Here is a 25,037-nt window from a genome sequence, read left to right as displayed (position 1 = left end):
ACACCATTATTTTGATGTTAAAAACTTCATATTTTGAAGCCCTTTAACATTTGGAACCTTGCAATTAAGTCTTTGGCAATTCCCTAACTTCTCAGAAAAAAGAATTATGCGCCAGGTGTGGTGGCTCACGCCTGTAATCTCAGCACTTTTGGAGGCTGGGGCAGGAGGATTGCTTGTACTCTGGAGTTTGAGACCAGCTGGGGCAACATGGTGAAAACCCATCTCTACTAAAACCACACAAAAAATTAGCTGGGAGTGGGGGTGCATGCCTGTAGACCCAGCTACTTGGGAGGCTAAGGTAGGAAGATCACCTGAGCCTGGGGAGGTTGAGGCTACGGTGAGCCGTGATGGTGCCACTGCACTCCAGCCTGGGCAAAAGACCTGTCTCAAAAGAAAAAAAAAAAAGAATTACATTCTGCTCAACTCAGAAACTCTTATAAATAAATTTAATTTGTCCCAAATATTATCACTTATTTGATATTGGAGGGGGAAATATGTTAGAATACATAGACTAAGTAGCTATAATAACAACAGCAGCAATGGTTGGTAAAATAAGTTTATTTCTCACAGTCTGGAGAGGACTGGTTCAAGGATCACAGGCTATGAAGTATTCAGGAGCTCAGTCCTCCGTCTCATTGCTCTGTTATCTTAGGGTGTTGTCTTTGCATGATCAAAGCTGGCTAACTAGTTTCGTTTTTTTTTTTTTTTTGAGACGGAATCTCGCTCTGTCGCCCACCCAGGCTGGAGTGCAATGGCCGGATCTTGGCTCGCTGCAACCTCCGCCTCTCGGTTTCCAGCGATTCTTCTGCCTCAGCCTCCCGAGTAGCTGGGATTACAGGCGTGTGCCACCACGCCCAGCTAATTTTTGAATTTTTAGTAGAGTCAGGGTTTCACCATGTTGGTCAGGCTGGTCTCAAACTCCAGACCTCGTGATCCACCTGCATCGGCCTCCCAAAGTGCTGGGATTACAGGCGTGAGCCACTGTGCCCGGCAAAGCTGGCTAACTAGTTTCAACCTTTTTTTTTTTTTTTTTTTTTCTGAGATGGAGTCTCACTCTGTTGCCCAGGCTGGAGTGCAGTTGCGTGATCTCGGCTCCCAGGTCCAAGTGATTATCTTGCCTCAGCCTCCAGAGTAGCTGGGATTACAGGCGCCCACCACCAAGCCTGGCTAATTTTGTATTTTTCGTAGAGACGGGGTTTCACCATGTTAGCCAGGCTGGTCTTGAACTCCTGACCTCAGCTGATCCACCCGCCTCGGCCTCCCAAAGTGCTGGGATTACAGACATAAGCCACCGCACTCGGCCTTCAACCATGTTTTCAGAGCAGCTCGTGGGAAGTAGGACAGAGAGTAGAAGGCAGGAGGCTTCATCTTTAAGGAGATGAGCTGGAAGTTAAATAATTCTGCTTACATCCCATTGACCTAAACACAATCACAGGGTCACATTTAGTTCCAAGGTAGCTGGGAGATATAGCCCAAAGTTGGGTGCCCATGGACCCAGCAAAAACTCAGGGGAAATCAAATGGGAAGTGGAGAACGACAATTAGCAGCCTCTGGCAGATAAGATCCAGAAGAAACAGGTCTTTCTTCATAAAATACATTTTTTGAGTAGGATTCCATTACTTGAATTTTTGTAGAAAATGAAACAATGCTATGTGGCAATAAAGACATTCTTAGGTTACTCTATTTTTGTAAGAGATTTCATAGATTCAAAAAAAATCCTATTACTTACTATTTTGACTCTTTGGTAAAATAACCCACCTTTTCATCTTTAGAATTCAGAGAACTGGTAAAACCACTGATACTAAACTAGTGATTATTTTCACGAATTGTCAAAATGCATTCATTCTCTATCTAGTAAAGACAAATAATGAAGAATTATATCTGTATTATTTATCTATTGCCATGTAACAAATTATGACAAAATTTAGGAGCTTAAAACAAACACTATCTCACCCAGTTTCTGAGGTCAAGAATTTCAGACCTTATTTGGGTAGTTCTGGCCAGGGTTTCTCCTGAGGTTGTAGTCAAGATTTTGGCCAAGGCTTGAGTTGTCTGAAAGCCTCACTGGGCTGGAGGATTCGCTTCAAAGCTGACTCACATGACTGCTGGAGGAAGGCAGGCTCCAGTTTCTTACAAAGGGAACCTCTCTGTAAATCTGACACATAGCAGCCAGGTTCCACCAGCATGAGTGACCCATGAGACAGGGAGTAAGAGAGGGCAATCAAAATGCCAAAAATGTCTCTTATAACCTAATCTCAGAAGTGACATACCATTACTTTTGCTCTATTCTATTGGTCACTCAGACCAATCCTGTTACAAGGTGGAGGTGATTATATGAGTGTGAATACCAGGAAGTGGGAATCACAGGGTGGGGGTCGGGGGTGGGGCATTTTAGAGGCTGCCTACTACAATACCTAACCTTAGGTATTGTTGGAAAAAACAAAACTCCATAAAATCTATCAATCTATGAAGTAAAAAACAATTTAAAAAATTCTATCTAGTACAATTATTAGCCCTAAAGTTTGTCACAGTAAACAAACTTAAGGCATTGACTTTGCACAAGAAGAAAAAAGTTGGTTGACTCCTTTGCATAAGTTTAATTTTATAATTTCATTAGGTCTCAAAAGCATTGAATCTTTCAGGTATTATTTGATTAAAATGATGTCTGTTTAGAGTTCTTCACACAGTCAGAAACGGGTTTCTTAGAATAAACATTCTATCAACTCTGGTTTGGTTTCTTGAAAAGGTTCAGAAGTTAATGTCAACAAGTAAAGATCCTTTGAAAGTAAGTGAGTTTCTCTAAGTTTTGGTCCAGTTTAAAGGCATAGGATCCTCTAATGTTGCCTTAACACTGAGCTATATTTGGGAAGTTGGCATACAGAGGGTCTGTCTTGGATTAGGTCTCAAAATACCTAAAGGATTTCCTTAAACAGGCCCAGGGTCAGATATAACAGGTGCATCACTTCTAATTTTGGAACCAGAAGCAGCCAGCTTAGAGTGAGGTTGTTCTACATTCATTCAGTAGGAGTTTAGAGATTACTTTGAGTTTCTCTTTGAGTTTAAAAGGCAAGCTTTTAAACTCAAAAACAAGGGCGATCCATGTTTTAAGTAGTGGCAATACTCAGGAATTTTTTTTTTGAGCAGAATGAGAAGTATATGCAATGTAAATGTATTTTAAAAAGAAAAGCAACAGGTTTCACTTGAAGCTATATTTTTCTTTTCCTTTTTTTTTTTTTTTTTTGAGACGGAGTTTCGCTCTTGTTGCCCAGGCTGGAATGCAATGTTGGGATCTCGGCTCACCGCAACCTCCGCCTTCCGGGTTCAAGCGATTCTCCCGCCTCAGCCTCCCGAGTAGCTGCGATTACAGGCATGTGCCACCACGCCCGGCTAATTTTGTATTTTTAGTAGAGACGGGGTTTCTCCATGTTGGTCAGGCTGGTCTCGAACTCCTGACCTCAGGTGACCGGCCTGCCTCGGCCTCCCAAAGTGCTGGGACTACAGGCGTGAGCCACCACGCCCGGCTGAAACTATACTTTTCTAAACCTGATTTCAAAGTGTTTCTTCGCTACAACAAGTAAATTTGAGGCAGGGACATTTTTTCATTTAGGTAACGATAACGTTTGTATTCTCTAAAAGCAGCATAATTTGAGATAGAATATTTAAACATTAAGAAATTAAAGACGCTCCAAGGAAAGGGAATACATGACTGATCGCTTGCACTGAAAATACTGGAAAGTGTCTAACGTAGTTTTTTAAAAATTTATGTCGTTGGACTCTCACCACCTGGCCTGCCTTGCCCCCATTCCAAAGTATTTGACTACATGTCTAAACCTATAGTAAAGCTCCCTTTTCTTCTCCCTCTCCTCCACCATAGCCTAAAAGACTGAATTAGTTCCTATGATTAACCATGTATTTAAATAAGGACACCAGATGTTGTTGTATTTTAGCAAAATAAAATGCTGGTGCAACAGAAGCATGGTGGATAAATTCTGGGTTCTAAAGCATAATCTGACTTTGTCAATACCCTGCCATTCAACGTCGGAGAGTGGGAAGTTGAGCTGAAGCCTCGAGCACTGGTGGAAGCCATGGCCAGTCCAGTCAGCATGTTATCAAGCAATTACAAGATGAATTTTTTAAGAAGGGGGGAAAAAAAACCCCTAACGTCTTCCGACAGTGACATGTCTCTGTGATGGGGTGCTCAGCTACAGTGACAGGGTGAACAAAAACGTCTTTGGCAAAGCCTTCATCTTGCCGTAGTACGTGAGCTGTACTTCTAATAGGAATCAGCAGTCCACGGTTGATTTATGGACAGAGTGTGTCGTCCCGCACCGTGCCAGTTCCCGGAGCCTCCGCCAATTAGCTCTATTTTCTGCTTAAGCCGTTAAAGCCACCTCCATGGAAACACCAGGGGAGCAGGCCGGGGGGAAGGGAGCAGACAGGTGCGCCCTCTGGAAAGAAATACACAAAGGGCCGACACTGCGCCGCCGTGTCCCTGGCAACTCCACGCCAGCCCGGCGCGCGCGTTTCACGCGGCGCAGCGGCAGGGTTGGCGGGTGGCGCACGCAGGTTGCCCCACGTCGGCCGGCAGAGCCCCTCGGCCTGCTCGCGGACGCGGCGCCAGTGCAGCGCGAAGCCGGCTCGGGGCGGTGGCGGCGGCGGCGGCGCCCGCGCTGTAGGGACTTGTAGTCCGCGCGCCTCCCGGGCACCTCCCCCGGGTAGGCCGGCCAGCGCGTCCCCGCCCGCCGTAAGTCGACTTCCTGCTGCTGCCAAGACTACACCTCCCGCCGTCCTCTCCGCTGTCGGGCCGAAAGCGAAAACAAATTCTGGGCTGCGAGGTGCTGTTCTCTCCCGGGCGCCCCCACCCGCTCCCCGCCCCTCCGGCGCCCTCCAGCGAGGTGGGGAAACGAAAGGCCGCCTCTTTCTTTTTTGGTTTCCTCGGCTCCCGGCGTGGGGAGTGCGCGGGGGCGCAGGCCTCGCTTCACCTGAGCCGGCCCAGCGTGCGCGCCAGGGGCGGGGGTTTTCTCACTTCACACCGGTACGGACGAGGAAACTTGTGGGGGCGGCGACCCCCGGCCTGGGTCCTGAGTCAGGCAGCGAGGCCGTCGGGAAGTGACTACTCACTCTCGGGGTTTTCCTTAATCCCGCTCCCCCTGTTTGTCGTGGGCGCGTGTTCGCTCCGAGGAGGCGGCCGCGTGCGGACAGCCATGCATTAGGGAGGGCTCCCCTATGCGCCCGGAGAGCGCGGACCGCTGCTTCGGGCCGCCGCCGCCTGCCGCCGCTCGCGGAGCCCGAGCCCCAGCCCGAGCCGCCGCCTGCCCCAGGCCGGGGCGTCGAGCAGCCGGCGGCCTGGCCATGTGGGGCTAGCCCTCGCCGCGCCTGGCCTGCAGCAGGACCAGCAACATGGAGGCGGCCGTCGGCGTCCCCGACGGCGGGGACCAGGGCGGCGCGGGGCCCCGCGAGGACGCGACGCCCATGGACGCCTATCTGCGGAAACTGGGCTTGTATCGGAAACTGGTCGCCAAGGACGGGTCGTGCCTGTTCCGGGCCGTGGCGGAGCAGGTAATTGCGGGGGGGCGGTTCGAGGGGAGGCGGGTACGGCCGGGCGGGTCTGGGTGGGGAGGCAGCTGCGGTCTGTCCGGGCTGCCCACGGCCGGGGCTGCGCGTGCCCTGGCTGTCGTCACAGCGCCCCATTGTAACGCCGGAGTGGGACGCTGCTTTGCGTCTGAAAGGTGCAAATTGAAACTCGAAAGCCCGCAAATTAACGGGGTGTCTCTCTCCTGATGAAGAGGTAATGAGTTGAGGACAACTTGTGAGGCCTGCTCGGAGCTTGTACAGTTGATTTATTGCTGGGGACCTGGCGACATGATATTTTTCACTTTTGTTCCGCATTCACCTTCCTTCCCTTCGTTTGAGAAGCACCACGCTCACCCCATTCCAGTAAACCAAGTGTTCAGTAGAAGTGGTGGATCAAACTTTACTTGTGGAACGTATTTTGGTTTGCTGCTGGACTTTGGAATGTGGGGTAGGCAAGCTCGCCCATGTCACTTGAATCAAATGGGCAAACTGCCGTTTGAGAAAACCAACCTTTTACAAATATAGAATATTTTGAAGGATTTGTCTTGAGTAGGTTCCACCATTTATTATGCTCTGCTGGGCTGTGTAGGTATACTAAACAGAACTGACTTTTTAAAAGAAGCCTATTTTGATGTTGGTAGTAGAAAGGGTACGTGTAACTGGAGCTTTTCAAAACCATTTTCTAACACAGTTGCTCAGGAAGATTTTTCTGATTTTTTTTTTTAAGCGAGCTTATCCATGTTATATAACACTGTGTGCTGTAGGTGTGCAGTCACCAAAACCCATCCTATGTTGAAAAATAGCTGCCGAAGTAGCTGGATAAAAGTTTCTGCTCTGGTGTGTCTTTCAGATCTTTCACATGTGCTTTCCTTTGACCTAGGACCTGCTCCCCACACCCCATCGCACACCCCTCCCTACCCGCCTCTGGGGTTTTTATGATGTTTCTGTTTTCTTTTCCCTCACCTTTTTTGAATGCTAAATAACTTTTAAAATTTCTATTTGTGAGTAAATGTTTTACTTAACATCTGGAGGCCAGTCTCTTCTCATTTTTAAACATTAAAAGGCAAGCCATTTATTTACCGTAGGTAGCGTAAAATCTTTCTTTAAAACAAGAAATTGATTTAACGGACACAAACCGTTGCTTTATGTTGCGGACATTGTCATTGAAGAATTCTTCCAAAAGCTCCCCAAACCAGGCTCTGTCCGTTTCTCATTTTCAATGTTGCTGTGGGGTATGTTCACACCCACCCACTCCCTCCAGTCCTTATTGTTAGTAGGTAAATAGTCTGCCCCATTTGTGAATTTTCTGAATCTCTGTCTGTCCTGCTTCCTTGGACTCCTCAGCACCTCCAGAAGCCTAGGGAAGAGGTGGAAGTGAATTCAGCCCATATTTATAACGTACTGTTAGACCTAGCAGAGTTTGGTAAGCAAGGAGGTAGAAATAAATGGCGGTAAGGGAAGCTTGGAGCTTACTTGGATTTGAGTTATCTGAGTCCTAGTTTTTATATTGAAGCAGAAAGGTGTGCCTGATTTCCTTAGTGCATACCATAGATACTTGGTGGCCTTGATTATACAGAAGCCTCTTTTATTGTAGTGACATCTCTGTTTTTAAGTAGAAAAGGGGCAAGAGCTAGTTTACATTAAGAAGTCTTTGTTACATCAGGTAACACATTTTATTGTATTTTGTAATGGGGTTTAGGTTAGGCATAAGGGACTACCCTTCCCAGTTACGTGACTCAGTTTTAGTCTGATGAGCTTAGCTGAAGACCTTGAACTTTGGGGGAAGTTCAGTTATTCAGTAGACTACAGGTATAGCCATCATCGCCAAAGGCAAAGTGTGTATGTGTGGGAAAAAGGAAGTAATACCAACGTCAGGCTTCCCTTTTAAAATGTATACCAATGATTTATATTTTTTGCCAACAATTTCTCTTATAAAATCACAAATATTCATCATTTCTAAGAAGGAATCAAAGTAAATAATCTAAGTGGCAGTTTTTAAAGACGGGGAGGAGACTCGAGTTAGGATTTTGGTCTTTCTCTCCAAATTATCTGATTTAGATAGGCCATTTCCTTTTTACACTTGTGGATTTGGGCCTGCCGGAGGCCTGACCTGAATCAGCTCCACAGCCATGGAGCTAAAAATAGGGCAGTCTTAGAGGACTTGCTAAAACACTGTCTCAGCCTTTCCCAGTGTTTATCACTATCTTGTCCCAAGTAAAAATGGGAAAGCCTTCTAGTTTGCTTTCATGTATATATTAATTTGCAGAGATATTTGTCATACTACTTTAATTCTTCCGGTGTGTTCTCAACCTTGCACAATAATTTACATTTTAGAAAGTTGTCATTTAACCTTGCTTTTCTTGCAGTGCTTGACTTTGTGAATTACCAGCACTCTCACACTTTATGGAAGTTGCTAAGAGTTTTGCTTCTGAGCAACAGGTTCAGATAGATTGTATGTGCCAAAATCTTTGTTAAAAGAGAAGAACCAGTAGATATGCCTACCATTGTTTTTGATTGAAAATAAGCTTTACTAACTTATGTTTGCCACCTGTTGCTAGGTAAATGGCTTTAAGACTAGCTCCACTTTGCTAATGGCAGAGGAAAGCCCTATCAGATGACACTGGTTTATTCATACGAATAATACCTTGATTTATAATAGTGTCTAACATAGCTTCTGTGAAAGAAGTGTTGCTAAATGTCATTTGTTGAATTGGCAAAAAAATTCTGTGGTGGCTGTTTTTACATATAGATAGTCCTTTTTGGTCACATACTCTTAGAATATATAAGAATACAGTTTAATAGTGTCCAAGAACAGCAGAGAAGGTAGAATCAGTTAAACTGAAAACCAGTTATTACACTGAAAGCAAACTAATTGCTAACCTCAACAGGTGCATTTTCAGTGTATCTCAGCGTAATAGGACATACTAGACGTCCAGGCAGTTGTGCCAGTTCTGTGGGTATAAATGAGCCTTGGTTGTTATCCAAGAGAGCTGTAGAATGCACAGCTGGAGCCTCCCTTTTCCCAAATTCTCTACTCATGCTAAACATAAAGGGAGAACCACTCAATTGGATCTGTAATTTTTTTTTTTTTTTGAGACAGAGTCTCACTCTGTCACTCAGGCTGGAGTGTCCTGGCACGATCTCGGCTCACTGCAACCTCTGCCTCCTGGTTTCAAGCGATTCTCCTGCCTCAGCCTCCCAAGTAGCTGGGACTACAGGCATGTACCACCACACCTGGCTAATTTTTTTTTTGTATTTTTAGTAGAGATGGGGTTTCACCATGTTGACCAGGCTAGTCTCAAACTCCTGACCTCAGGGGACCCACCCTCCTCGGCCTCCCAAAGTGCTGGGATTACAGGCATGAGCCACCGTGCCTGGCCAGGATCTGTAACTTTTAAAGCTACTTTCTATTAATATAAATTCTCAAGAGGCCTTGATGGTCGTTTGAAATGTGTTATTTTAAGTGTGTCTGAGTTTTTTTTTTGTTTTTTTTTTTAAACCATAACCCTTTAGGGTACAGGAATATCTTTATTTGAGATACCCAGTAATAGAAAAGAATTTTAATCTCCTTTAAGCATGTTAAATAATTGGGAGCTAGGGCTGGGCGTGGTGGCTCATGCCTGTAATTTCAGCACTTTGAGAGGCCCAGGCGGGCAGATCACCTGAGGTCAGGAGTTTGAGACCACCCTGGCCAACATGGTGAAACCCTGTCTCTACTAAAAATACAAAAATTAGCCGGACATGGCAGCTCCTGTAGGCCAGCTACTCGGGAGGCTGAGGCAGGAGAATCGCTTGAACTTGTGAGGCGGAGGTTGCGATGAGCTGAGATTGCACCACTGCACTCCACCCTGGGCGGACAGAGTTAGACTCTGTCTCAGGAGGGAGAAAAGAATTGGGAGCTAGCTAGAAGGAAGCATTGGATAAGAAATAGTTGTTTCAGGCTGGGCACGGTGGCTCATGCCTGTAATCCCAGCACATTGGGAGGCTGAGGTGGGTGGATCACGAGGTCAGGAGTTTGAGACCAGCCTAGCCAAGATGGTGAAACCCTGTCTCTACTAAAAATACAAAAATTAGCCAAGCGCGGTGGTAGTTGCCTGTAATCCCAGCTACTCAGGAGGCTGAGGCAGGAAAATCGCTTGAACCTGGGAGGTGAAGGTTGCAGAGAGCCAAGGTTGCACCACTGCACTCTAGCCTGGGTGACAGAGCAGGACTCCGTCTCAAAAAAAAAAAAAAAAAGAAATAGTTGTTTCAATTCACAGTTTTAGAATTTTGGTAAAAGACCACATGCCAGTAAGTTATCTTTTTGCTGAACTGGTTGTTTAATAGAAGAAAATGAAAACTGCAGAGTGAGAGGATCTGGATCATACTTTGGAGGTTGATGCTTTACAATTTAGGGCATAAAAACAAACCCCAAACCTCTTGGGATGACATCACACAACATTTTTGCACCCCCTATGCTGCCTACTTGGATGTTCTTTCTTGTCTTGTAAGCTTGATCACCAAAGAAGGAATGAGTGCCTTAATTTTTCTGAAACCATAGTGGACTTAAATTTTTACATAGAGCCTCTAAGTGGATTCAGAATTAATGGGTAAAATAAATCGGCCTCTTACAGGCTGAAAGCCTCAAAATACATTCCTACTGAAGTTGCCAGTTTGTCTTTTTCAATATGTGTAGGATGAGGTTGAGCATGGCGTAGCATGGGTTTTGTTAGCTCTTCTTTGTGAAGAGTAAAGTTATTGTGGAGGGATGGCCAAGGGAAGAGAGTGTCCTAAATTTACAAAAATGTCCTAAAGGAGAAAGGCTAATAAATTCTTTACAAATTTGGCTTAAGAAGTAGTATTGTTTGTATATGTCCTGTTTTCGCTGTGCTTAGTTAGAAGAAGAGATAGGAATGAGTAAAGATATCGAAATTATAGAAAGGGAAATGGAGAAAGACTGATAATCTATTGGTTGTCAGATTATTTTGGGTGTAAAAGAAGACATTAGGTTGTAACTTTTAACTAAATGCTTAATAGCGTGTTTGTTGCCTTTTTTTTTTAGGTATTGCACTCTCAGTCTCGCCATGTTGAAGTCAGAATGGCCTGTATTCACTATCTTCGAGAGAACAGAGAGAAATTTGAAGCGGTAACTTGTAATTTCAAACATGTAATGGTGTCTTGACTTGGTTTTACATTTTGACTTTTAGAAGTGTTCTAGTAGAATGTCACAGGCTGGATCTTAATGCAGATTACGAAAATAACACTTATTAAAAAAACTTCTCTATTGAACTTAATCTAGTTATATTCAGTTACATTGTTTTCTAGGCTATTTTATGTTTTGCATTTATTTGGACATTTAGAAAGCTACTATGATGGATAAGACACTGAGCTGTGGGGGATGGAAAGATGACCTGGACAAGGCCCTTGCATACTAAAAGTGGGCTTTGTCTGACGTGGTCAGGGAATTGGGGGTGTTGTGATTAATAGTGGTTTCTGTGATGGGTAACTCCCTATAAATTAAAAAAAAAGAAAATTCAGGCTGTGCATGGTGGCTCATGCCTGTAATCCCAGTACTTTGGGAGGTGAAGAGTTCAAGACCAGCTTGGCCAACATGGCGAAACCTTGGGTCTACCAAAAATAGTGGCATGGTGGCACACGCTTGAGTCCCAGCTATTCTTTGAGTCTGAGGCATGAGGATTGCTTGCACCCAGGAGGCAGAGGTTGCAGTGAGCCGAGTTGTGTCGCCGCACCATAGCCTGGGTGACAGAGTGAGACTCTGTCTCAAAAAAAAAAAAAAAAAATTCAGACTTGCAGTATAAAAAATATGCTGAGTGTAAGTAATGCTGAACCCTTAATTTTATCAGAAGGCATTTATAGGTTTTTAATTTTCAGGGTTCAGTGTGAACTCACATATCAGAACACTATAATTATGTAAGTAGTGATTAATAGTTAATAAAATGTTGTATAACAGCTTAATATAATTTTCTCAGTAGTATGTGAAATAAGATGCCACAGTGACCTGTTTTCATTTTACATTCAAAGTCTTATAGGATTTATTACTTACTGGTTTTAAGACCTAGAATTATGTAATCTGACAACTTTGGGTGTTATTTCCCCTAGTTGACTGGTAGAGAATGTTGATATAATACTTTGCAAATGATAGGCTTGAAACCTTGTTTTATTAAAAAAAACCTGGTAACGCAGAGGCTAGATAAGAGAGTGCAAAGGTGTGGTAGAGAGAAGGGAAGTGGGGAGGTGGAATGGTCTTTAAATTAATTCTTATTAATCATTGGCCCCAGAGGGTAAAACTGTGTTGATAATAATGGACATTGCTAACATTGGTTGAGGTGCTTACTATGTGCCAGGCATTAAGTGCTTTGCATATATTTTTTTTAGATTTTTTTTTTTCGAGATGGAGTCTCACTCTGTCGCCCAGGCTGGAGTGCAGTGGCACCATCTTGGCTCACTGCAAGCTCTGCCTCCTGGGTTCATGCCATTCTCTTGCCTCAGCCTCCAGTGTAGCTGGGTCTACAGGTGCCCGCTGCCATCACACCAGGCTAATTTTTTGTATTTTTAGTAGAGATGGGGTTTCACCATGTTAGCCAGGATGGTTTCAATCTCCTGACCTCGTGATCTGCCCGCCCTGGCCTCCCAAAGTGCTGGGATTACAGGCGTGAGCCACCGTGCCTGGCCTTAGTCCATATAATTTTATGAGGTATGATCAGAGGTTGAAAGTTCCATGGGGAAAAGTTTCACTTTCGTTTTATGAACCTTCAAGCAGTTTCAGTTGTCCAGAATTGGAAAGAGATGTTGTAGAAAGGATTATGCCTTATTACTGGCATTGTTCAGCCATGGCATAGATGGATGCTTTCTGCTCAGAAAGGAGACTCTCAGAGAGGATGCAGGCTTGTGTCAGAATTCTGCAGTCTCTTGTAACTTTAAATGGTTCTGTGTTTTTTTTTTTTCCTTAGACCTATACTCATCTAATACAGAACAGTAGCCCTTTATTGGTGGGCTCTTCAATATATATGGCTCTTTTATTATAAATATCTTTTGAAATTTAAGATATTTTTGGCAATTTGACATTATATAATCTATGAAAGAATCTCAATCTTAAAATCCAAGGGTGCTTAAAAGATTCTTATAGACTAGGGAGTATACTTTAATGTCGTTAAGTATATCACTTTGCTAAATCAACTAGGACTGTAATTTAAACGCAATTGAATTTGGTGGTTAAACTAATGACTTTTACAGATTTCTCAAATGAGTGCGATTGCTGTGAAAGAAACATAAAAAAGGTTGTGTTATTACACAGCTTGAATAAACTGTTTTTATGTCAAAGTAACAATGAAGCAATGAAGCAAGCTGTATTAGAAAAATTTTGTTGATGCTTCAAAATATTTTTAGCCTTACTAGTTCTCATTGCTCTTTCTAGTATCACCTGAGAGACAATGAGTACTCTTATCTGTATTATTAAGCTATACTATTTCTTAGCTAGTAAGTCAGTCTTTGTTTTATTCCCTTCTACACACTGGTCACTACCAAGTTAAAGCACTGCTTTCATCATATAATTTCACAGTTCAGAATGTCACCTGAAGTGGCCTTGAATGGCCTTTCTCATCTAGCCTTTAAGTCCTGCCTGGGCTCAAGGCCCTCTGTAAACAGGCCCCCCTTTGGGTTCTTCTCCCACTCCGTTCCACAACAGGTTGTCCTGCTCCAGCTGGCCAGATTGCTTGTCTTCCCAACACAGTGTTCCTCTTCCTCCTCAGCCACATTGGCCCTCTCTGTAGAGTATCAGCTGCCTGTTGCCATCCAGATCCTGTCCAGCATTCATCTTGAGTCACTCTTCTTTCAGGAAACCTTTCCTGACAAAATTTCCTTCTTTAAATTCTTTTGTATGTTTATAGTCTTTAATGATTGCTATATGTTTTCATAATTAGATTATGTACATATTTTTAAATACTGAGGTATTTTAGGTTTATGTACAAACTCATTAATTCACAGTGAATGTTGTTTACACAGCGAAGCGGTTAACTGTTTTGGCATATATGTTAGGTGACATTTCTAATAGATTTATTTTTTGCAGTTTATAGAAGGATCATTTGAAGAATATTTAAAGCGTTTGGAAAATCCACAGGTATGTCACAGTCTTCTAGTATATTTATATTTTTATATATCCAAATAATGTATTTAAAATTCATTAAAATAGAAGATTACTATTACAGTGTATTGAGGAGATGCAGTGACGATGTATCCTATTTCCTTATAAATGTTTCCTACACATTTTATGCAGCACTTAAGTTGGAACTGTATATTAGAGGTTGCCTCTATAAAATAGCACAATAGAGTTGTGCTATTTTATCTTTGCTATAATGGCATGTAAATGTAGTATAAAAAGCTGAAATAATACTGGAGTGATGATTTTCAGAATGCTGTGTTGGTGTGTGTATGGAACTTAGACAGGGTGAAGTTTGATATCTTTTTTTTTTTTTTTTTGAGATGGAATTTAACTCTATTGCCAGGCTGGAGTGCATGGCATGATCTCGGCTCAGTGCAGTCTCTGCCTCCTGGGTTCAAGCGATTCACCTCCCGAGTATCTGGGACTACAGGCATGCACCACCATGTCCAGCTAATTTTTTAATTTTTAGTAGAGATGGGGTTTCACCATATTGGCCAGGATGGTCTCAATCTCTTGACCTTGTGATCCGCCTGCCTCGGCCTCCCAAAGTACTGGGGTTACAGGTGTGAGCCACCACACCCGGCCTGCAGAGTTTTTCTTCCTAGGCAACTGAGAAGGCAGAGTTCTTTCATGCAGGTTCCTATTTCCATGATCATCTCGTGAAGAGGAAGAGACTGTTGAGACAGAAACGGATAGCACTTACTCACCAACTCCTGCTGCTATACTTTTTCAGTCATGTTGATGTTAAAAGGATTTTTCTTAATTTTTTTCTGTTTACAAAACTAATGTTCTCACTGTAAAAATCCAAGTATCTTGGAATGCCATTTAGAATGTTAAGGTAAAAATAACATTGGCAAAGAAAAAAGCTAAGAAGAGTTAAGGAGTAAAGGGAATGTAATATAGGAACCAAGGGTGTTTGGTCGATGACTGATGTATCCATTTGGTTGCCTAACACTAATTTGAGTGCTTGTTATGGGCCAAGAATTCCTAGTTACCCTGGGGATGCAGAGATAATGTAGATAACAAAAAAGTTTCCCTATCATAGGAAAGAAGGTCAATACAAGCTAGAAAAGGAGATTTGTCACAAGAGGTATATAGCTGTGATGCTGTAGGCATTCAAAGTGTTATTTCTAGCTGGGTAGACAAAGCAACACTGGGAGAGTGAGTTTGTATTTGAAGTCTGAGTGGATTCTAAATAGGAAATGCCTGGGCTGAAGGGCGTTCCAGGCAGTGAAAACTGTGAGCAAAGCAGATTCAGAAAACAGTTCCAATTGTGTGGAGCATTGAGTATGTGAAGATAAGAAGTCGTGAGAAAGGAGTTGGAAGGCAGGTTGGGGCCAGACTGGGAGAGCCTTCAGTGTTAGGGTCAGTGGTTTGGAGCTTATGCTTTAGACCCGTGTTTCTCAAAGTGTGATCTGTAGGTTATCTGTATCAAAATCACTTGATGTGCATGTGAAAATGCAGATTCCCTGGCCCCTATTCCATACCTGAATCAGGGCCTCTGGGCCTGGGGCCTAGGCATCAGGCATTGGGAAGCCATATAAAGTTTTTGGGGCAGGAAGTCAGAGTAGTGGTTATCCTATCTAAAATTGTAATTCTCAGCTTCCAGCACATTCCCTGTACCCCTCTCTGCTTTATTTTTCTCTGTAGTGCTTATACCATTTAATGTACTGTGTATTTTGTTTGTCGTCTTCCTACTTGAATTAAGCTCCATGAACACAGAGTTCTGTATGTTTTATTTACTGCTGTGTTCCAGAGCTGAGGGATTTTGTTGACTGAAGGGTTGGATGGCATCTTCTGACAGTTGTTTCTTTTTTGTTACTAACAACAAATATTTATAAATCTTCATTCTTGTTTTTTGCTTTCCTGGGCTGGGCACAATGGCTCGTGCCTGTAATCCCAACACTATAGGAGGCAGAGGCGGGAGGATCACTTGAGGTCAGGAGTTCAAGATGGTGAAACCCTGTCTCTACCAAAAATACAAAAAAATTAGCCAGTCGTGGTGGTGTGCACCTGTAGTCCCAGCTATTCGGGAGGCCAAGGCAGGAGAATCGCTTGAACCTGGGACGCAGAGGTTGCAGTGAGCTGAGATCGTGCCACTGCACTCCAGCCTGGGCAACAGGGTGAGACTCCATCTCAAAAAATAAATATATTTTTTTGCCTTCCTGATATATGGCTGTATAAAATGGAAACAAACCATTTGGCAGATAGTTGATGGATAAACTCAGTTGCTTCATCCAGTTCTCAGAGAAAGCATCTTTATCCTCTTAAAATAATGAGTAATAGTGGAGCATTTTGAAAGGTACTTCAAACTTGTGCGAGAATATGTTTTCGTCAGCTTTGAGGTAAAATTGACATACAATGAAATTCATCACTTATAAATATACATTTTGATGAGATTTGACAAGTGTATATGCTTATGTAACCACCACAGCAAACATCATAAAGGACATTTCCATCACTCCAAAAAGTTTCCTTTTGCCTTTTTGCAGTTAATCCTCTTCCCCCATCCCCTGGGACCTGGCAAGCACTGATTTGCTTTCTAAGTTTTGCTGTTTCTAGATGCATATAAGTGGAATGATAGAGTTTGTAGTCTTATGTGTTTGGCTTCTTTCACTTAGCCTATTGGAAACACTAAAATTCATTCATGCGTTTAGCAGTAGTTCCTTTTTATTTAAGAAGAATAATCTGTGTATGTATCTATCACAACCTGTGTATACATTTACCAGCTGATTGATATTTAAGTTCTTTACAGTTCTGGGTTGTTAAAATTGAGGCTGCTGTGAACAATTGCTTATAAATCTTTCTGTGGACATGTGTTTTCTTTTTTCTTGGATTAATACCTTAGAGCAAAATTGCTTGGTCATCTGGTAAATATATTTTTAAGAGAAACTGCCAAACTTTTCAAAGTGACTGTACCGTTTTGCTTTCTCATCAGCAATATTATGAGAATTTCAGTTTCTCCACATATTTGCCAGCACTCTTTGTGATTTAACTTGAATTTCTCTAATGATGTTGAGCATCTTTTCATGTGCTTTTGTCATCTATCTAATTTTGTTGGTGAAATGTCTGTTCATAGGTTTTTGCCCATTTTTTAATTGCTGTTGTTCTTACTGAATTTTACTAGTCCTTTATACTGGATGTAAGTCCTGTATTGGATATATGTTCTACAAATACATTCTTCTGGTTTGTATTTTGGCTTTCCATTTTCTTTTCTTTTTTTTAAAATTTTTTATTTTATTTATTTATTTTTTTTTTTGAGGCAGAGTTTGGCTCTGTTGCCCAGGCTGGAGTGCAGTGGCATGATCTCAGCTCACTGAAACCTCTGCCTCCCGAGTTCAAGTGATTCCCCTGCCTCAGCCTCCGGAATAGTTGGGATTACAAGCTTGGCTTTTCATTTTCTTAACAATGTCTTTTGAGGAACAAGAGCTTAATACTGATAACTAAGAACATTTGTTATGTAATTTTGATATAGTATGGTTAATTAGTTAAAACATATTTTGAAGGAATTCTTTTTACAAGAAGGATGTATGTCACACATCATAAAAAAATGCTGATTAAGTAAAATTACACTGTTAAGGTGGAAGACAGTGGTAGTAGAATATCTTTTTTTTTTTAAAATAATTTAATACTGACACTGCTTGGGGAAGATTTTAGATATCCATTGTTTACCTAACCAGACTACAAAGGAGTTTATTCTGAAGATTACGTATCAAAAAATACATTATTCTCATGTAGCATTTTGTTGAGACGGATAGAATTTTTCATTTTTTTTTTTTTTTAGAGATGGAGTTTCACTCTTAATACCCAGGCTGGAGTGCAATGGTGTAATCTCAGCTCACTGCAACCTCTGCTTCCTGGGTTCAAGCAATTCTCCTGTCTCAGCCTCCTGAGTAGCTGGGATTACAGGCACCCGCCACCACGCCTGGCTAATTTTTGTATTTTTTAGTAGAGATGGGGTTTCACCATGTTGGCCAGAGTGGTCCTGAACTCCTGACCTCAGGTAATCCACCCTCCTTGGCCTCCCAAAGTGCTGGGATTACAGGCGTGAGCCACCATGTCCGGCAGAATTTTTCATTTTTTAAAGTGATGTAATATTTCTTGAATAAAAATTAGAAATGTAGCTCGTGTGCTTGATCTAAACAGACTCATATCAGTGAACGGTTTCCTCTACACCAGAGGGTATCACTTCTAGCAGTTTGTGAGAAGCCATGATTGTTAGGCTGAGGCTTATTTTAAGAGATCTATTTTAATATATGGCACCTATTTCATTTTGAAAATCAGAGCTAACTTTTAAGAACTATTGAAAAGTCTCTGAGGGAAAAGATTGTGCTGGTCTAAGATCAAAATATTGTTTAAAATATTTTCCTTATTTCAGTTTTTCTTTTCTTTCGAGGAGTAAGTGGCAGCATTCATTTACCAAAGCTCATTGTTTTTGGTGACTTAATGTATTAAGTCTTTACTGACTTCACAGTACTACAGGAAAATATTCTTATGGTAAAAGTTTTAAAATATAGATGTATTATAGAATGAAGAGTGAAAATTCTTCATTTTTCCTCATATTAATTTCCCTGTCTCTCTTGTCAATTTAGGATGTATCCTCCCCATCCCCTTTCTATGTGTGCACATGTACCAATATATGTGCCTTTCTGTTTTTCACAAATAGGATTATTTTCCCATGATTTACTTTTAAAACTTAATCTTGAGTGATTTTTCTAGGTCATTTCATGTGGTTATACCTCATTCTTTTCAATGAATGCATGATATTCCATAGTGTGGATGAAACATGAATTATTTTTTATTTTTAGTTTTTTGAGACATAGTTTCACCCTTGTCGCCCAGGCTGGAGTGCAGAGGCGCGATCTCGGCTCACTCAACCCCTGCCTCCCAGGTTCAAGTGGTTCTCCTCCCTCAGCCCCCGAGTAGCTGGGATTACAGGCATGAGCCACCAGGCCTGACTAATGTTTTGTATTTTTAGTAGAGATGGGGTTTCACCATGTTGGTCAGGCTGGTCTTGAACTCCCGACCTTGTGATCCGCCTGTCTCGGCCTCCCAAAGTGTTGGGATTACAGGCGTGAGCCACCACACCCTGCCTGAAACATGAATTATTTTACTATTCTGTAGGAATCTTAGGGACTTTTTTTTCCTGCTTCTTTTTTTTTTTAACACTGTTACAAATAATTCCCAGTGACATCATTATTTTACATACACTTTTGTAGACATGAAATATTTCTTTATGATAGATTTATAGAAGTTGAATTGCTGGGTCAAAGGGTACATGGGACATTTTAAATTTTGAAATATACTGGCCATTTGCCTTTCAGAAAGGCTTTAAGTGACTTTTCTAAGGAGTGTAGAATTTCCCTTGTTTTCAAAACAATTGCTAGGACACTGCTCTCTTTTGTACCTTCATTTACCCTGAAGATAAGAGACCTTCTGCCCTTTTTTATACTTCCCAATTTTCTGCTTCTATTCAATATTTCTTTTTTTTTTTTTTTTTTGTTTGAGATGGAGTTTTGCTCTTGTTGCCCAGGCTGGAGTGCAATGGTGCAATCTTGGCTCACTGCAACCTCCGCTTCCTGAGTTCAAGCAATTCTCCTGCCTCAGCCTCTCGAGTAGCTGGGACTATAGGCATGGGCCACCACACCCGGCTAATTTTGTATTTTTAGTAGAGATGGGGTTTCTCCATGTTGGTCAGACTGGTCTCGAACTCCTGACCTCAGGTGATCCGCCCTCCTCGGCCTGCCAAAGTGCTGGGATTACAGGCGTGAGCCACTGCGCCCGGCCGCCTCTATTCAGTATTTCATTTCTCAAGCTTAAGCCACGTGCCAGGTGCTCTCCTGAGGGCTAGGCTGGAGGATAGCCCTTGCTTTCAATACGTTCTCAACTTGGGCCAGGCGCAGTGGCTCACGCCTGTAATCCCAGCACTTTGGGAGGCTGAGGCGGGTGGATCACCTGAGGTCGGTAGTCGAGACCAGCCTGACCAACATGGAGAAACCCCGTCTCTACTAAAAATACCAAATTAGCCGGGCGTGGTGGCACATGCCTGTAATCCTAGCTACTTGGGAGGCTGAGGCAGGAGAATCGCTTGAACCTCGGAGGCGGAGGTTGCGGTGAGCCGAGATCACGCCACTACACTCCAGCCTGAGCAACAAGAGCAAAACTCCATCTCAAAAAAAAAAAAAGTCTCAACTTACAGATGCCATGCTGTGGTCTTGCCACACCAATAGGAACTGTCTTTTCACCCTGTTAGTATTTTTGTGTGTGTGTGTGTGTGGGAGAGACTTGGACTGCATTTTACCACGTATTGTGGTCTGTTTTATATACACGTTTTTATAATATTCACAATACTAATAATAATGAGCTTTAAGAACTCATTACGTATGCTGTATAAAGGTATGTATAGAAATACAAAGTGGAATCTAAAAAGTGTGAGACACTTACATGCCACCTTTTTTTCTTCAATACAGGAATGGGTAGGACAAGTGGAAATAAGTGCCCTTTCTCTTATGTACAGGTAAACACTGTAATAACATAAGTAAAAGAAAATGAAACCAGTGGGAAATTATATTCCATTATGTTAAAAATGTTAAAATAGCAAAGCTCTTTTATACTTTAGTTATGAAGCATCTTTTCTAAGTTTTTTTTAATTGCATCAATTAGATTTTGACATTTAGATATGGCAGTGTTTAGAAATTTTAATTTTCAAAATACTTTGGAAAAGGGTACAGAAATTTTTCCCGTCTATGTTCTGTAAGATATCACTTATCAACCTTATAGAGAAATGATTTTCTACTTTCTCAGGGTCAGTGGCATTGAATGGCCGCTGGAATCGTACTAAAATACCATGTTACAAATTGAGTATTCCTTATCTGAAATGGTTGAGTCCAGAAGTTTTTGGATTTCGATTTTTTTTTTAAATTTTGGAATATTTACATTATACTTACCCAGTTGAGCATCCCTAATTTGAAAATCTGAAATCCAAAATGCTCCAATGAGCATTTCCTTTGAGTGTCATGTTGGTGCTCAAAAAGTTTTAGATTTTGGAACATTTGGGATTTTGGCTTTTTAGATTTGGAATGCTCAACCTGTATTCAATTTTGCTACTTTTGCCTAGTAGAGGAGCAGGTAAATACTTTGTTTTTTCTTTTCAGAATGTTGTTTAAATTTCATCTTCAAAATTTCTTTGATTTTTGAAGTGTCCCTTTAGAATTATATCTGAAATTTAATATATATACAAATTATATTTGAAATTTTACATGTTAAAAAAGTTACTTTTATATAGATATTTTACAACTTAGTTATCTCATTATTGTCTTTCGTATCTCCAGTGGTTGGGACAGTGCCTGGCACGTATTAGGCCCTTGATGAATGAATGAATGATTAAATTCAAATTCATGAAGTATAGTCCATTTAAAATAATTTCTAATTGTTATTTTCAGGAAAGATTTTATAATTTATCGGGAACCAAATGTTTCTCCTTCACAAGTAACTGAAAATAATTTTCCTGAAAAGGTAAGAATTTTCCAGAGTGTTCTAAAGTATTTAAGTAAAAGAACCACTTAGTTGCTACCATGACCTCATAAGCTATAATTTTAAATGATTTTTTGAAATATTTCTATATTAAGGTTATGGTATTCTGATTTCTTAAAAGTTCCTGTAGCTGGGCGCGGTGGCTCATGCCTGTAATCCCAGCACTTTGGGAGGCCAAGGCAGGCAGATCACTTGAGGTTGGGAATTTGAGACCAGCCTGACCAACATGGAGAAACCCCGTCTCTATTGAAAAAATACAAAATTAGCCGGGCGTGGTGGCACATGCCTGTAATCCCAGCTACTAGGGAGGCTGAGGCAGGAGAATTGCTTGAACCTGGGAGGTGGAGGTTGCAGTGAGCCGAGATCACACCATTGCACTTCAGCCTGGGAAACAAGAGCGAAACTCCGTCTTAAAAAAAAAAAAAAAAGGTTCCTATTAATTGTCACTTAGTCATATTATTTTGTATTTTTTTTGCTCCCACAAATTACTGTATTTAACCCTTTTATAACATTTTAGTAGAAACACTGAAAAGAATTGAGACATTAATACATATGATGAACTAGACTATTATAGTTTTTTATCAATATAAACATTAGTAAAAAAAAAATAACTTGTGAAAATAGGTTCTGCCATTACATCCAGGAATACTTAGTAATCATATATATTTCCCTAGTGTAAATTTTACTCACAAGGGTGTTGTTGCATTATCTGTCATAAAGCAGAAGCAACTGAAAAATTTTGTGAAGCCTAGAAAGAAAGATCAACTGACTTATTATAAGATAATTTTTGTCTTAAGTAGCTATTTTGGAGTCATGATGGCCAAATTGAAGTGGCTTGTGTTCCACCATGCTGGTGGTGGTAAGTTAGAGGGGAATTGAGTGAAATACTACTGTTATAAGGGTTTTGGGGTTTCTGGGACTTTCTAAGGGATCTGGCTTTTTCAAAACAAGTTTTGAAATATATTGTTATATTCTAAACAAAATCAATGTGCATTTTTCTTTGTATAAGTGATGATTTAGAAAATCATCACTTATACAAAGAAATTTATCTTTGATTTTGCTTGTTAGAAAATTTTGCTTGTTAGAGGTTAGCATTAATAAGGTTTTGAAATATTTTCTTACAGTGTCTTGTTCTTTAAGTAGTTGAAAGCATGTTTTCATATATTAATTTTTTGTGATCCTATAAACATTTCCAGAAATCATTTTAATTTTTTGATTTAATGTTTATATAACATTTCAGCATATGGATGTACTGTATCTTGACAACATTGAAGCTTTAGGTTACTCCTAAAATACTCACTGTCTGTTTGGAAATGATCTAGTAATTCAGAGGCATTGGAGACATACATTGCTATGTAAATGTTATATATATGAGGGGCTGAAATGTTTCTTTTATTTTTCTCTTTCAGGTGTTACTGTGTTTTTCAAATGGAAATCATTATGATATTGTGTATCCCATAAAGTATAAAGAAAGCTCTGCTATGTGTCAGTGTAAGTATCACCTTGTGTTTATATGGGAAACTATATTCCTAAACTTATACAGTCTTTTTGTTTTTTGTTTTTTGTTTTTTTTTTGAGACGGAGTCTTGCTCTGTCTCCCAGGCTGGAGTGCAGTGGCGTGATCTCTGCTCACTGCAAGCTCCGCCACCCGGGTTCACGCCACTCTCCTGCCTCGGCCTCCCAAGTAGCTGGGACTACAGGCACCTGCCACCACGCCAGGCTAATTTTTTTGTATTTTTAATAGAGACGAGGTTTCAGCGTGTTAGCCACGGTGGTCTCGATCTCCTGACCTCGTGATCCGCCCGCCTCAGCCTCCGAAAGTGCTGGGATTACAGGCATGAGCTACCGCACCTGGTCTTATACAGTCTTAATGTAAACAAATCAGAGCAAATAATTCTATTCTGTTATAAAAGATATGTCCAAGAACCTTAAATTACCAAGTGTATTAATATTATAATAAAAACTTGTTGCAATAGGAGGAAAGGTAGCTGGGCATGGTGGCGCATGCCTGTGGTCCCAACTACTTGGGAGGCTGAGGTGGGAGGATCACTTGAGCCAAGGAAGTCAAGGCTGCAGTGAGCTATGATTGTGCCACTACACTCCAGCTTGGGCAACAGAGTGAGACCTTGTTTCAAACTCAAGCAAAACAAAACAGAAATTGGAGGAAAGGGAGCTTGTGGCTAGAGTTTGACTTGTAAATACCAACTTTTTTTTCCTGCAATAATTTTGGTAATAAAGATTTATATGCATTTCAAAAACTGTTAGTGTATAGCTTGAAAATCCAAATGACTGAGCAAATCAAACATTTGATTGTATTTGGCTCCAGAGCAGCATTTTGAACCTTTGTGCTATTGATACTTTGGGCCAGATAATCCTCTGTTGTAGGCTCTCTTGTGAACTTTAGAATGTTAAGTAGCATCCTTGGCTTCTACCTAGTGGATGGCAGTAACACACTCTCTCTCCCTTTGTGACAACCAGTAATATTTCCAGATTTTGCCAAATGTTTCCTGGGCATATGAATTCCCCTTGCCCTTCTTCTGTGTGAGAATTCCTGCTGTAGAAGAGCAGTGACCCTTCCTACCAGTTTCTTTTATATCATCCATTCTGGCAAAGTACAGATCAGTCATAAAGCAGTGGTGCTGGGCTTGTGACAGCTTTTTCCTCTGCTCTTAAGCTAGTGGTAACCAGTAAAGATGTGTGCAATACACTATTTTAAATAATTAATCCATTGTAAGATATCAAAGTGTAGCCTCTGTACCCTGGGCTGTGTCTTCTTCCTCCTAGCTAGTCACAATCTGGACGTCTCAGCTTTGGGAAAGATAGCTCCTAGAGCTTGTCTTTCCTGTGCTTCTAAGTGCCTGTGGTTTGGGTGATATGAGGGCTGCAATTCCTGTTACTGGAACCTGGAAGAAAGATGGTCTATAAGAAGGAAGTCTCTGTGGGAACTCATTTAGAGGTGGACACCCGGTGTTTTTTGTTGTTGTTGTTGTTATTGTTGTTGTTTTTTGAGGTGGAGCCTCGCTCTCTTGCCTAGGCTGGAGTGCAGTGGCACACTCTTTTGGCTCACTGCAACTTCCACCTCCTGGGTTTAAGCTATTCTCCTGCCTCAGCCTCCTGAGTAGCTTGGATTACAGATGCCTGCCGCCAAGTCTGGCTAATTTTTGTATTTTAAGTAGAGATGGAGTTTCACCATCTTGACCAGGCTGGTCTTAAACTCCTGACCTCAACTGATCCGCCCGCCTTAGCCTCCCAAAGTGCTGGGATTGCAGGCGTGAGCCCTATCCTGCCTGGCCTTTTGCTGTTTTTTAAGACAGGGTCTCGCTCTGTCACCCAGGTTGGAGTGCAGTGGCATGATATCAGTTCACTGCAACCACTGGCTTCTGGTTCAAGCGATTCTGCTGTCTCAGCCTCCTGTGTAGCTGGAATTACAGGTGTGCACCACCACACCTGGCTAATTTGTGTATTTTTAGTAGAGACAGGGTTTCACCATGTTGGCCAGGCTGGTCTCGAACTCCTGACCTCCAGTGATCTGCCCGCCTTAGTCTCCCAAAGTGTTGAGATTACAGGTGTGAGCCTCCACACCTGGCCCCATTGTTGATGAATTCTTAGTACATTGTTTTCTTAAAGCTCATTGTAATAAAACCAAATCAGAGTCCTAAAATCCATGTATTTTTGAATTTTTGTTAAAATATATTGCCCTATATTCAAGACTGGAGTTTTAAAATTTTACTTTATTTAAAGCAACAAAGTTGTCTAACTATGCTTCTTTCTT

At 41.5% G+C, this 25,037-nt stretch overlaps 2 protein-coding genes across 8 annotated transcripts in view; one reads left to right on the top strand and one right to left on the bottom strand.

The window, feature by feature from the left end:
* Positions 1-540: 540 nt before the first annotated feature.
* Positions 541-5,206, bottom strand: LOC129059199 (WAS/WASL-interacting protein family member 2-like). Its single transcript, XM_054554864.1, has 3 exons — positions 5,122-5,206; positions 4,025-5,021; positions 541-1,419 (listed from the first exon to the last, which is right to left on the bottom strand). Exons 1-2 carry the CDS (start codon positions 5,204-5,206, stop codon positions 4,363-4,365), a joined length of 744 nt encoding a protein of 247 aa, XP_054410839.1. The 3' UTR covers positions 541-1,419; positions 4,025-4,362.
* Positions 2,587-25,037, top strand: part of OTUD4 (OTU deubiquitinase 4) — a 49,155-nt gene continuing 26,704 nt past the window's right edge. For 5 of the 7 annotated variants that reach the window (XM_009240348.4, XM_063723677.1, XM_063723678.1 and 2 more), the window contains exons 1-6: positions 2,587-5,559; positions 10,616-10,699; positions 13,640-13,690; positions 20,203-20,249; positions 21,175-21,247; positions 22,675-22,756. In XM_009240348.4, coding sequence (XP_009238623.3) covers positions 5,401-5,559; positions 10,616-10,699; positions 13,640-13,690; positions 20,203-20,249; positions 21,175-21,247; positions 22,675-22,756 — 496 coding nt within the window. In that variant the 5' untranslated portion in view covers positions 2,587-5,400. Of the gene's footprint in view, positions 5,560-10,615; positions 10,700-13,639; positions 13,691-20,202; positions 20,250-21,173; positions 21,248-22,062; positions 22,125-22,674; positions 22,757-25,037 lie in introns of those variants that run through there. The other 2 variants (XM_054554517.2, XM_054554518.2) reach the window with 2 other exon arrangements.

This window comes from Pongo abelii, chromosome 3, assembly GCF_028885655.2.
Source record: "Pongo abelii isolate AG06213 chromosome 3, NHGRI_mPonAbe1-v2.0_pri, whole genome shotgun sequence".
Lineage (NCBI taxonomy): Eukaryota > Metazoa > Chordata > Mammalia > Primates > Hominidae > Pongo > Pongo abelii.
This window is presented reverse-complemented; position numbering and strand designations above follow the sequence as displayed.